At 35.4% G+C, this 15,032-nt stretch overlaps 1 protein-coding gene across 5 annotated transcripts in view; it reads right to left on the minus strand.

Moving 5' to 3' along the window:
* Positions 1 to 4,226: 4,226 nt before the first annotated feature.
* The window catches only part of LOC123517552 (proton-coupled amino acid transporter 4-like), an 18,854-nt gene continuing 8,048 nt past the window's right edge, over positions 4,227 to 15,032 (minus strand). Inside the window, exons 1-9 of one of the 5 annotated variants that reach the window (XM_045277762.1) lie at positions 14,847 to 14,918; positions 13,532 to 13,622; positions 11,181 to 11,373; positions 10,814 to 10,964; positions 10,004 to 10,210; positions 9,551 to 9,652; positions 6,845 to 7,021; positions 5,681 to 5,859; positions 4,227 to 4,461 (exon numbers count right to left, since the gene is read on the minus strand). In XM_045277762.1, coding sequence (XP_045133697.1) covers positions 4,242 to 4,461; positions 5,681 to 5,859; positions 6,845 to 7,021; positions 9,551 to 9,652; positions 10,004 to 10,210; positions 10,814 to 10,964; positions 11,181 to 11,368 — 1,224 coding nt within the window. In that variant the 5' untranslated portion in view covers positions 11,369 to 11,373; positions 13,532 to 13,622; positions 14,847 to 14,918 and the 3' untranslated portion in view covers positions 4,227 to 4,241. Of the gene's footprint in view, positions 4,462 to 5,680; positions 5,860 to 6,844; positions 7,022 to 9,550; positions 9,653 to 10,003; positions 10,211 to 10,813; positions 10,965 to 11,180; positions 11,374 to 13,531; positions 13,646 to 14,846; positions 14,919 to 15,032 lie in introns of those variants that run through there. The other 4 variants (XM_045277761.1, XM_045277760.1, XM_045277763.1 and 1 more) reach the window with 4 other exon arrangements.

The following is a 15,032-nucleotide window of genomic DNA, read 5'->3' on the forward strand; positions in this document are numbered from 1 at the left end:
GTCTTCTAGATTTTATGGCATTCCTGTGTTTTAATTTACCAAAGTTTTAATGACATGTAGAGTATCTGAGTAAAACACATAGGTATTCACTATTCCATACACTGACCACTTGTCCTCTACCTCTCCAGCAATGAGAAGCAAGTTGCCAGTGTCCACTTCCTGTTCACATGGAGTCCTCATTTTTTGTATCGAGGGAGGTTTCTCCTTTATCTTTTTTTAATCACCAAGATCTGCATCCAGAGCATCTCCACATCAGCACATGTCAAATTCCTTCTTAATTCACTACTACAACCTTTGTACTTACTGAATATTGATGACTTGGATCATCCTTTCTTGCCTTGAATGATTGGTTTGAGTAGCACTGACAACTGAGTCTTAGGAGAATACTACACTGTCAAACCAATACCTAAAAATAAAATGTTCTATCTTTCCATGCAAATATAGAATAACCTTTCATTAATCTAAAAATAAGCATCAACAATGAGAACTGCTACTTGTGCATAATAGAGAAACTAACACTGGATGCATAGCTTCAAAATTATTAGGTTTTGCAAGATATTTCACACATTATAACATGCAATAAAATAATGCATGCAGTATGTAGCACCAAACTTGACTATCCCACTGAAACAACATCAATTTTAGAGAAAAATTTATTTAAAGCCAGCTCTTGCAGCTCATCACACATTAAAATGGTACAGTAATCTACATGTATCAAAATATACTGTACAGTGACACAAACTAAACATCCATCCACACAATACTGAAACACTGAATTATTGAGTACAGTCACATGCACTCATCCAGTTTTTACTGGATTTTTTGGGAAGTGAGAACACAACAGGTGGGATTCCCACATCTTGTGACTTCCTTCCATTTGGTTTGTAAATAAAAACCTCCTTTTGCTAGTGGTGATAAACATCAAGATGATTATTTCCATTGTTAATCCCAAAATATTTACTACGGAATCTGAATACACAACCATGACATGCTGAAATTTTTGAGAATGAAACCATAAGCAACCAAAATTGCCAAGCTTTTCTAGTTGGAGTGGTCTGACAAATAAAATCTTCTATCGGTTACATGTTAAATTCAACACAAACTATGATATGCATCTATCTCCTGTAAATACTTGCATGCTCCAGTCATAAATAAGATTTTCATACAAAAATACCATATCTGTCTTTTTTCTATATTTTAAATGCCTTTATATTTGTCTTGATGACTGCACAATGAACACAAGTGTACCAGCTGAATGAGAAAAATCTTCATATATTTTCCTTTCCCATGATATTCATTCTTCCTTGATTTAGGATACAATGATGGTGCTTAGTAACCAATGCTACAACTATGAAGATAAATGTGGATTATGTCACCAATGTCAAACATTTATTGATCCTCAACCTTTTGTACAAAATCCTTAGGATTTCAGATTTTACTGCAGTGAAAATTAAGAAAAAGGAATGACAGTAGCACAATAAAACATTGGCATGAAGCTTTCTGCTGCCATTTCAAAAATACTGACACCTAACTCGCAGAAATAGTTTTCCTTTACTCATCTTTTATTAAGATTTTAAGAATTTAATTTGCTTTTGGTTACTGTAATTAGTGCTTACACCAAAATGTGGTATTTTAATGTGCTAACAACATACACTACTAGAACTAAAATCTTTATCTTCAACTTTCAGAATTTGGGATAAAAGATTGTGGATCTGTAGTTTAATTCTTTAAGATAATAATAATGATTAATACGGTAATTTGCTTAAACTTATGACAATGCTGATAAAAAGATCTACATATTAACAATATAATGAGATGATAGGCCTTTGACCTAAAGTGAACATACATGTTCTTAGAGAACAATGAGAGACATGACCTTTCTTTCCTCTGACATGATTACCACAACCACTAACATCATAATCTACACGTACTTTTCAATATATATATATATATATATATATATATATATTGTCAACAAATCCACCTGTTCTGAAGTCTTCCTTAGGGTATGAAATCATACACCATAATCTCTGTTACAACAAATCCTTAATATAAAGTCCACACCTGGCAAGTATAGAAATGCTAGAAATTTTCTTAAACACACACAACTAAGAACATTAAAATACAATAATGAAAAAATAATGACATGATCTACAATTGCTCTCTCATATCACCACATTTGTAAAAACTACTAAAAATTATGATTAACACAGCAGGTACGATACCTCAGGATATATATACTACTATATTACTCATGGAGTACGAATGAATAAAATATTGATACTGAAAGTAACTAGTGTATAAAAATAGGTATCTACAAAGCTGTCGAATTACATTTACTTTATATAAATATTTTCCTTGGTGTTAAAATTATGACAAGTACTATCTACAATGAGGTGAGCAAAAACATTGAACTTGAATAATCAATATAAAACCTAGCACCTAATACTCCAGCATTTACAGTGTCCACACAGTAACAAAATACTATTCATGATATATCTCAGCACACAAACCTTGGTTGAGGTTCATCGGAATGCTTAAAATACTCAATAATTGCTTCAATACTTGCATATGACCCAAATACAAAGCAGATAAATCCAAAGGAAAATACTCCAACACATTTTGCAATGGTCCATTTTGATAATCTGCAAAAAAAATAAATAAAATAAATAAAATAAGGTTGTATCATGCAAATATTACAAAACTAAGTTTAAGACATCATATAACAGCAAACATCTTCAAGTACATTGGAAACTCACTTCTTATACTTAACTCATTCCTGAAATATTACAAAACAGGACCTATTTTTCCCACCAGGAATCAATATAAGATGGATTAATCCATTCCCGGACAACCATCCACTGTCTTAGCTGCTTATGACAGACATTCACACTACTATGGTGACTAGTGCCCTACATCTCTAATGCAGATACCAGTTTTCCAGGAGGGATGTACTGAATGAACTTAGTGATATGGAACTTACCAGAATATACTGTTTAGACCCAATATATCACAAAAAAAATTAAAATAAATAAATAAATAAATAATAAAAAAAAAATGTAGTACTAGGTATAGATTAATCCTTAAAGTGTGGGGGGGTTGATTTACTTTCCGTCTGTTACAACGGGGAAAAATCACACCTGTCAAAAATGCTAAAAATGTTTTTTTTCCTTGTAAAAGCATATTTCTTTGAGTTATTCTGAGTACAACAATGTAGTTGTTAACATGTTATAACCTCTGAGAGCAAAGTTATTGCATATCAAAAAATTCTCCCCGAACCCATGGCAGAACCCGTTGTTTAGAAATACCCCTCAAGCTCCGATAACACAGCACACGCTCTCTCTCTCTCTCTCTCTCTCTCTCTCTCTCTCTCTCTCTCTCTCTCTCTCTCTCTCTCTCTCTCTCTCTCTCTCTCTCTCTTCTCTCTCTCTCTCTCTCCTTTCGGGCATTTGAATTTGATGTAAAAGTAGGAACTTTTGCACTTTCATGTCAAGAAAATGCAAACTTAGATATATGAAATGATGTGCAAAACAGGAAAAGAAAAGGAAACCACATATTACAAGTATTGTGAATTTCTATAATAATTGCAATCTGGCAACTCTTATCAGTAATGAGATTCACGTGACTTGGCCGACAAGCACAGTCCTGTAGAGGCAACCATGGGTGACGCACACCAGTGCATAGCTCGAGGGGAGTACGTGGGAGGTTTATGAACGTCACTGTGAGGGTTGGTCTCTGTCTCCCAGATCACTATCAGAATCACTACTGGAGTCTTCACTTTCTTCTGTCTCAATAAAAAAATCACTGTCTTCATTTTCATCACTGTCCTCAATGTCATTACCAAGTAACACTGACATAACATCACTCGGAGTACCGTTTCCTCCCTCCGGGTCATGGGAGTTGCCAGATGTCGCCTCGAAATGGGAAAAGATGACCTATTGTGAGGGAACATATGTCTCAAGGCTCAAGGAGGCGAGGGAGAAAACATGCCAGATACCTCCACTTGCCCCAGGACCAATAGTGAGGGGGAGAGATTCAAACGTTTAGCATGGAAAAATCATGATTCCCAGAATGATTCTCGCCTTTCCACACGCGACACTATAATCATCCCGAAACGATCACTGTACGTTAAGGGTTAACTGGTAGGTGAACAGGAGCTACATGTCAAAGGAATCAAACTCAAGGTTTCTGATCCTACAAGGGACTCAAACCCAAGAAATCCCAGTTGTGAATCAGCCACACTAACCACCACACCACAAGGTCATGAAAACAACTAGAGCATACTTACATGTTACCAGCACCAAGAAAGCCCTGAAAGCATATTCCCCTAGGCACTTTGCCTTTGAGGAGTGAAATCTAGGAGCAAGGTGGGGCCACATGATCTCAGCTGGTACATACAACATCAGTGAATAAGTCAGATAAATGGCAAGAGCCATCAAGACTTTCACCAGTTGTGCCAGACTGAAAAATGTAAATACAACTATCAATACAGTACATTATTTCTGATGTTCTATTCTCTATGAATATCAATTATAGAGATCACTGACATAAATTGGCTGCATCAGAACAAGTTTATTATTTACATACATATCTTCAAGCATCTATCTTCATGGAACATAATCCTCAACAGACAAATCTGCATGTCTCATACTTAATAAGAATTCTTTAAAGAGCTACTTTCTCATTAACAAAGTAAACACTGTTAATCATCTTACATTTCAAAACTTAGAACAATGATAAACAATTCTATACTATTTGAAGTAAGACTCAACTTTAGCCAGTATTCTATATTGTCAGTATTGTAGAATCCTATTATGCATTTCAGAACCAATAAGACATATTTTGTAAATATCTTTTAAATAAACCATTGGACCAATATAACACTTTGGCATTTCTTATTTTACACAATTCCTTAGTGAATGGCACTAAAGTACATTCATAAATATGTTTTACAAAGAAATTTACTTTGAAAATGAAGTTGGCAAGGGCCATGCCATCATTCAGACAGGCAAAGATTTTACGTCACATAGTTGTGATATGTAAAATGAGGTATGAGTTAGGAGGAAAGCAAGGAGGGAGAGAAGGTAAGACAGGGATCAAGGGAGAGATTGTATAGTAATACATGAAATAAGTGTATCATGTGAAAGCCTGCCTTGTCAACTTGGCACTTGGCAGCTTTGTCTTCATAGTCAATAGTAGACTCTGATGGATACTTGGTAACACACTGCAGTACCATGAATTAGTAGATGGTGTTTAACATACAGCACCAAAATGTCATATTTATTTAACTGTTTACTGATACATGTCAGAAGCAGCTTTAGGTAATGATAGCTGCCATAAAAAAAGAATGACAGATATCACTTTAGTTAGAAATATTGGTAGAAAAACTGCTTCATCAAGTAGGGAGCCAACTATACATTAAACACAACTACACTAACAATAAGAGAATGCTTAATATCAAGAAACATGGAAAAAAAAAAATTTCATATTATCATCTAACTTTGTTGAGATTGCCAACAAGTAACTGCAATCTTTACTTAAAAGAAAAAAAAGAAGAAAAAAAATCACATATTTCTTCTAAAACCATACTCTTCAGTTACAAAAAAATAGTTGCAAGTCTGAAATAGTAATACAAGCATTGTCACTATCGCAGAAATCACAACATAAAGCTGCTACATACTTGTCACTTGGAGGCAGATTCAAAGTGATGGAACCATGGACTGCATCACCATATTTCAGATAGCCAAAGAATCCAACAGCAATGTAACCACAAGTTACAAGAATCATGCCAGTGTTAAGAACACCATTAAGACCACGGAAGTCGTGTGGGTTGATCATCTTTCTTTCAAGAGGGAGAACCTGTGTGCATCAAAACCAAAGGTTATACAACATACAGGAGTTAGGAAAATATAAAATAATATAATAAATACAGTCACTAAAATCTATATAAAATGAATAGTTTTACTGATCACTTTTGTTGTTGATTACAGCAGCAATTACAGGTAAATGTACCTTTTGACTTCAATAAGGAGTTCTCTTTGTAATTCCAGCATTACAAATCACTGTGCAGAAATCACTGTGCAGCATGATGGTTGACTAATATACATTCTGTATATCCCATTTCATGCATAACTAGAATCTTCCATCATCAAGGAACTCATGCATCACAGATTGTCTCTCCCAGTGACCTCCATAATACGCGTATTCATCCCATGGTGATACATTCAAGACCCAAGACAAAATGCAAGTATCTAGCTCATTTTGTCACATTTCTTGCTCTCTTCTTCATGACAGTGGCTAAATTGTTCCCAATTTTCTATTAATTAGTTTGATAACATAAATGACATACACATTTTTTTCTAGCTGATCCACTTTCATATATAAAATCAGTTGGAAGGTGACTCTGGCAGTTTTTTCAGACTACAGTGAATGTCCCAATTAATAATGTGAACAAATCACCACACTTGCTATATACAAGCATCTGACTTTCCTTTCTCTATACTAATGTTTTGTTCATTGCAATTTCTAAAAAGAAAAAAAAATATATGCTCTATGCTTATGATGGTTTGTGGATGAGTCTCCCTTTATGGTGGCACTTTTGTCTGAACAACCAAGATTGATTCCACAAAGACAGTTTCATGTTTGCACTCCTTAATTTCACCCTATTAAGATCTCTGAAGCCACTGCATGTTTAACAATATGGAAATGTATGCATGGAAAGTGTAAAAAGAATACAGACAAATAGTTAGGATAAAGTAAAGCACACATGCCATCCAAGAATTCAACAAAATAGTAATGCTACTTGATAAAATTCTACTTTCTAGTAAACTTTTTCTAAGCTTACCACTCCAATGCCTTCAAAGGCATATATTGATGTCCCAAGAAAAAGAGGCAGCTGCTTCCAGGATTTGAATTCTGCTCTGTCATATGATGAGGGAATATCCATCAACAAATAGTGGAAAGTGATGGCCAGTCCTAGTCCCAGGAAAACATTGCTAAGTAGAGAGAATGGTGCCAGCACCTGATGAATATATATACATGTTAGTATTCATTGATGAAAATATCACAAAAATTAAGCTTTCTTCAGCATATCTATACAAAAAGTGTGTGTATTTACCTAGTTGTGTTTTACAGGAAAAGAGCTATGCTCGTACTGCCCTGTCTCCATACTTATAGTTATCCAGTTTAGCCTTAAAGTCATGAATATTTCTTGCTTGAACCACTGTTTCATACAAACTGTTCTATATTTTTATGCTTCTGTTTAGAAAACTATATTTCTTAATGTCTCTTCTACACATGGTCTTTTTCAATTTCATGTTGTGTGTGTGTGTGTGTGTGTGTGTGTGTGTGTGTGTGTGTGTGTGTGTGTGTGTGTGTGTGTGTGTGTGTGTGTGTGTGTGTGTGTGTGTGTGTGTGTGTGTGTGTGTGTGTGTGTGTGTGTGTGTGTGTAATTCACCTCGGTCGCCTGCTGGTCACCCAGCAGTCTTCCCATTACAGAGCGAGCTCAGAGCTCATAGACCGATCTTCGGGTAGGACTGAAACCACAACACACTCCATACACTGGGAAAGCGAGGCCACAACCCCTCGAGTTACATCCCATACCTATTTACTGCTAAGTGAACAGGGGCCACACATTAAGAGGCTTGTCCATTTGCCTCGCCGAGCCAGGACTCGAACCTGGTCCTCCCAATTGTGAGTCGAGCATGCTAACCACTAAACTACGCGGGGTAACCACTACACTAGGTGTGTGTGTGTGTGTGTGTGTGTGTGTGTGTGTGTGTGTGTGTGTGTGTGTGTGTGTGTGTGTGTGTGTGTGTGTGTGTGTGTGTGTGTGTGTGTGTGTGTTTGTGTGTGTGTGTGTGTGTGTGTTTCACTCTTTGATCTGCTGCAGTCTCTGACGAGACAGCCAGACGTTACGCTACGGAACGAGCTCAGAGCTCATTATTTCCGATCTTCGGATAAGCCTGAGACCAGGCACACATTACACACCGGGACAACAAGGTCACAACTCCTCGATTTACATCCTGTACCTACTCACTGCTAGGTGAACAGGGGCTACACGTGTGTGTGTGTAATTCACTGTTTGATCTGCTGCAGTGATCAAACAGTGTGTGTGTGTGTGTGTGTGTGTGTGTGTGTGTGTGTGTGTGTGTGTGTGTGTGTGTGTGTGTGTGTGTGTGTGTGTGTGTGTGTGTAATTCACTGTTTGATCTGCTGCAGTCTCTGACGAGACAGCCAGACGTTACCCTACGGAACGAGCTCAGAGCTCATTATTTCCGATCTTGGGATAGGCCTGAGACCAGGCACACACCACACACCGGAACAACAAGGTCACAACTCCTCAATTTACATCCCGTACCTACTCACTGCTAGGTGAACAGGGGCTACACGTGAAAGGAGACACACCCAAATATCTCCACCCGGCCGGGGAATCGAACCCCAGTCCTCTGGCTTGTGAAGCCAGTGCTCTAACCACTGAGCTACCGAGCCGTGTATGTGTGTGTGTGTGTGTGTGTGTGTGTGTGTGTGTGTGTGTGTGTGTGTGTGTGTGTGTGTGTGTGTGTGTGTGTGTGTGTGTATATATATATATATATATATATATATATATATATATATATATATATATATATATATATATATATATATATATATATATATATATATATATATATATATATATATATATATATATATATATATATATATATATATAGATATATATATATATATATATATATATATATATATATATATATATATATATATATATATATATATATATATATATATATATATATATATATATATATATATATATATATATATATATATATATATATATATATATATATATATATATATATATATATATATCCACTTCACAATGTTTTGGGAAAATACATATATATCTATATATATATATATATATATATATATATATATATATATATATATATATATATATATATATATATATATATATATATATATATATATATATATATATATATATATATATATATATATATATATATATATATATATATATATATATATATATATATATATATATATATATATATATATATATATATATATATATATATATATATATATATATATATATATATATATATATATATATATATATATATATATATATTTATCATAGATTACTTTTTCAGAGAATGTGAAGTAATAAGTTATATATATATATATATATATATATATATATATATATATATATATATATATATATATATATATATATATATAACTCTTTAAGAGAATGCAAAGTAATAAGTTATTACCTTGAACTTAAAACAGTATACAGTATTATATAAGCAATAAATTCAAAACACAAAAAAGTTTTTACTTGAAATTGTACACCTCCTTGTATTCCAATGATGTATTAATTATTCTATCCTTTGATTAATAAAATAATCTCTCTCTCTCTCTCTCTCTCTCTCTCTCTCTCTCTCTCTCTCTCTCTCTCTCTCTCTCTCTCTCTCTCATTACTTTTCAGTACACTATTCATACTTACTACTTACCTTTAAAGATCTAATCATTGAAATACCTAACAATGGTAATATCAAGATGGCCATATATCCATGAATGTCAATATCATTCCCTGGAAACTGACAATCCACAACCTGCAAGGAAAAATAAATAAATAAATAACAAACTCTAAAGGAAATACACACAATAGTATATATCAATGACTGTACACATCTTCCAAGCAAGTAAGGTAAGGGCAACCTATGAAACAATGAGCTGAATGAGAGAGGCAGGCCATGTATTAATAAGAACATGAGGAGTGAAAGTAGTTGAAAGGAGACCACTGGAAAAAAAACCTGGAGACCATCTGGAGAATAGATATAAGAAATACTGTCTACAACCACAAAAGGCAAAATAAGGCCATTAAATCAAACCATTACAATGATGATGATTATGATAAAGAATCTTCTTCAATCAGAACACACAACACAACAAAATTGTCTCACCTGTTTAACATTGGCTGCAATGAACACCACATAGACACAGCAAAAGCCAAGCTGTGTCAGAGTAAGGAAGGTATTCAGCACTCGACGGGCCGTGCTGGCAAACGGTCTGAGGGGAGCTGGGCCAGTGGAGAATGCATGGTAGCCCACTTCAGCATAGTCCATCCCTGCCACTCCCAACCTCTCTTTCAGTTCATGAGCACAATTTACCTAGCAAATAAAATAATCATGAGGGCTTTCAGGAAATTATATATTTAGCTAAATTGTTTATAACCTAAGTGGTATACTAGCAGAAGAAGATCAATCAGCCATTAATTTGAGGATAACATCCCTACTGGAGCCACTTCAGTACAAGTATAAGGTTTTCAGACACGCACGCACGCACACACACACACACACACACACACACACACACACACACACACACACACACACACACACACACACACACACACACACACACATTAACATCCCTACTGGAGCCACTTCAGTACAAGTATAAGGTTTTCAGACACACGCACACACACGCACACTCACGCACACACACACACACACACACACATATATATATATATATATATATATATATATATATATATATATATATATATATATATATATATATATATATATATATACCATGTTATTTCATAAACCCATTCTTGAATTCCATATACTTGCCAAGCCATAGGATATTCTTATAGAGTAAGTATACCATGGATGTTAGGTACAATGAACATCTCAATACATTAAAATAGTATTGACATTTTTTTTACTATGTGACAAGTAAATAAATACATTCAGTAATCTTACCAACATGTGCATGCAGTGAATACAGATAATAGCAATGAATGGAAGAAGTACAGTGCCTGTGTACAACCCAGAGTTCTTGAGGCCATCTGGCATGGCAAGGATTCCTGTACCAATGTTTCCTTTGATGAGATGAATCAGAGTTTCGCAGTTTCTGTGGAAAAAACAAAAGATTATCAAGCTATGCAATAAATATAAATCTAAAATCACAAAAGCATGTATTGCACATATCCATATCAATGACGGCTACAAACGTGCAAAATACAGACAATTGGAAAATTTACCATACATTGCTTTGCGAAGGTCAAACTTCTCTTTTACCATCTTTATTTTCTATATATTACTTTGTTATGAGACTGTTGATACTTGCGTAGTCTGTTGGTGAGAATCATCAATGTGGTGGAAGGATGCTGTGAGACCTCGGTTTCCATCCTCACTTGTCTCATCTCCCTTTGGGTGATCGCTTCTCTGAGAGTCATGAGATCTTGCACTTTCTGGATCATTATTTGGTTCTGGTCCAGTTAGAAGAGGCCTGTTTTCTTGCGTGGTGGTGGACATGATTCCTTCAAAGAATAAAACACAAATATTTTTCATATAGTTCATGTAATAATACTCAGTTGTTGCCTACATGAGACCTTCTTGTGAAGAAAATGATGATACTTTTAATGCATGCATCAATAGTGAAACTAAATCAAATTCAATGCCTTAAAATCTTCAGATAATCTTTTATTTTGACTGAGAATCCTTTATAATGGAAATTTTTTAATTTACCAAGATGCTGAAGGTTACTCAGAGACAAATTTAAGTCATTTTCAGAAGCACCATGGTAAGAGCAAATGCTCCAGTGTCCACACTGAACAGAACACCGTCAGTTCTGCCAGATGACCATGATCTCAATCCTTGGGAGAAGTTATCGTACACATCAGTCAACGAAGGGAGCACCATGATCAAGATATAAACATAGTAATAAGATGGAGGAGTTTGAAGATTTATTCCTAAACCCCTTCAGTACCGGGAAACATTTTTACCTTGAGATTTGTGTACAATTAGACCCTTTTATTGACATTAGGAAAGGTCTATGGAGGTCTATGGACACAGTCTTCACTATTCTAATTCCCCACATAAGCTTCTGAAGCTGTATAAAATCACCAAATAGTAACCAGAATGAATATGAAAACACGTCATGGTACTCAAGGGGTTAATGAGTATTATAGGCTACTAGTGCTTCATCCTCTGTATATGCCGAGGGCAAGCAATCCAATATTTCTAAAAGAACAGCAGGCCTTCAGTCCTTAAAAGATACACAATGTTTTGATCTGCGCAGGCTGGTTTTGAAGATGTTCTATTAGAGTTGTATGGCATTCTGACACCTGTATAATTGAATTACCACAATATCTAGCAGATAACATGTTTTATCATCATATATTCTTTTCATAATATAAAGATTTGCAGCAATCTTATAATTTTATTCACTTAATAATAGAAAAATAACAACTATTGTGATGAAGTCATGATTAGAAGCATGGAATCAGACAACACTCACAGCAAGAACAGATATATGCCACGTGGCATGTTACTAGTTACCACCAGCTCATCAATTTATTTCATGCCACATGTTCGATTCTGGTTCTCTTCAATATGCCACACAATAAGTAAACTTAAACCTTTATGTATAGTGCCCAATTCCATGGTCTAAAACATCTCTTACTATTCAGTCATATTCGAAATGTAACTCCTTTGTAATCTCATTTCCTGAGGTTGTTGGGTTGCTGCTCGCTAAGTGGCTGAAAAGCCTTTGCCAAATGTGGGAAAATGAAAGCAAACATTTTCGAGAGTTGTTAGGGACCATTTGTTAAAATTTGCCTCTGCTTGCCCCTAACACATTTATTAGACTAATGAAATTTTATCTTTAATCACATTTTAAAAGAGCTAAGAAAAATGCCTTGCTGGAGTTGACAGTTCCCCCCTCCAACATGTAAGATTCACAGCTACTAATATCCTTAAGTAATTTTAAGCCACGTTCCCTTAGCAGTACTGCTCTATGACTTACTACCAGTGATGCACCAGTGCCACTACTGTAAAGTTGTATTTCTTGTTACAGTACATTTACTGAATAACAACTTTCAGTAAAATAACAAGTTCAGTTAAGTGAGGTAAGGAGAGATTATGTTGAGTTTGGTAGGATACAATCTAAGCTAGAGTCAATTTTTCAGTAATCATACTGCAGTCAGAGAGACAGTTTAACAAAAATATCATTGCTAATGCACGTCTACCCCTAGATTAGTACTGTGAAGGAAGTATCCTAAAAAATTATTCTCTCTTTTCACAAGTATTTCGTCCATAAAACCATTACCAGGACTTACAGATCACAACCTCATGGTTTGGATGAGAGAAAAAGAGAGTCAATGTCAACTTTAAGTCCTTGCCAGTAACATTACCAAAACTCAATCAATGAATTCTGCACATCATGTTAAAGGGAAACACATAAGAACTAAATTATGTGATGAACATCAGTAATGAGCTGAACACCACAATAATTTTATCTAAGGCTAACAATCAACATGAAATAACCCCATTCCCCATCAGATAATGAAAACCTTCATGACAGATACATCCACTACCATGTTAAACACCTCATTCCTCCTATACCTTCCTTCCTCCTAACCTAATCCTCACACAGCCAGAACAACAGACAGAACACAGCACAGGCAGTATCCTTACCCTGAGTGGAGACAGGATGAAGGGTTCTCTTGAGTTAGTCTCCTTCGAGCGACAGAGGGGCTCCTTGTTTACGCCTTTTGTTGTCATCTGACTAAAACCCACCACGTCTCAACCCTTTGACAAGATTTAGCAGATAGTAAAATACATTTATCTCAACATTCTCACTATTTACAAACACACATACATACTAATAAAAAAAGAGAACATAAGGATGTAAATTTATTTGCTAGAGAGGTAAGGCATAAATTGAGCTGGTGTGAGGGTACAGTTAGTGGGTTTCATAGTACAGTTACTGGTATAGGAATCGAACACTTGCTCTACAGACTCACGACAGGGAGAGCTGTGATATTAGTGATCCCGTGTGCTATTTATTTGGTTGCTTCTTATTTACAACCTGCACTGGTTTACTATAGATTTAATTGGTTTCATGATTTTTTCCCCGTTATAAAATACGAAAAATATCACAGGTTATGCGAAAGAGCTATATATTTTCAGGTATATGAAAACTAAGAGTGATGAACTATTGATATATTTTGCATATAAACGCACAGAGCAGCATGTAGTGTGTGGCAACTATTCACTCCTGAATAAATATTTTGCTATGTAACTCTTTAAATTTACTGAAGCTAAAAATCGTTACATGATAAACTATTTACTTGATAAATTATACTTAGTGAATGACTGGCAAAGTTGATGTATGTAATATGACTTTATTAATATTATGTAATTTTGTTGGTGTAGCCTCGCTACACTCACTTATGTGCAACCCGTGTCCCATATCCTTGCAAATGAACAACTCTGTCTCTAATCTTTATCAAAAGTACCGATATCATTAGAGAGGCGACTGTAGCAATGTTAGTTCGGCTGTGCCCTTGAAACTTTCTGCAAGGCTTCTTGTCAACGTAGAGCAGAAGAGCGTTCTTAGGTGTTCGGAGGATCGGGCGCATAGTCAAGTCAGTTAGTGTTAGTCACGTCAAGTTCCCCGTATTACACGTATGTTATTTTCTACGCACATCTGTTTGAGAGAGAGAGAGAGAGAGAGAGAGAGAGAGAGAGAGTATCACATTAACTATATACCATTTTTAAGCAATTAGGAAAATAGTTAATGCAGGAGTAAAGCTTTTATTTGTCCTATTATTCTATTTCAAAGTTCGAGAGTTGTGAGTGATCTTTTCAAAAGTTAAAAGCAACAGCAGCAGCAGCAGCAGCAGCAGCAGCAGCAGCAGCAGTAGCAGCAGCAGCAGCAGCAGCAGCAGCAGCAGCAGCAGCAACAACAACAACAACAACAACAACAACAACAAGGATTCTATGTAACCTTCGTTGCTGCCAACCTTCCCGCTTCTCTATCCACGGCTTTCGAAAGCACCCAAAAGATGAAGCATGCAGCCTGGTACAACTACAAGAAGAAAATAAGGAAAAGAAATCAATACTTCAACGTTATGAGTAACTACTAATGAACGTATACATGAATAGACTTCCCACATTATCTACACATCAGTTC

The sequence above is a fragment of the Portunus trituberculatus genome, chromosome 42 (assembly GCF_017591435.1).
Source record: "Portunus trituberculatus isolate SZX2019 chromosome 42, ASM1759143v1, whole genome shotgun sequence".
Lineage (NCBI taxonomy): Eukaryota > Metazoa > Arthropoda > Malacostraca > Decapoda > Portunidae > Portunus > Portunus trituberculatus.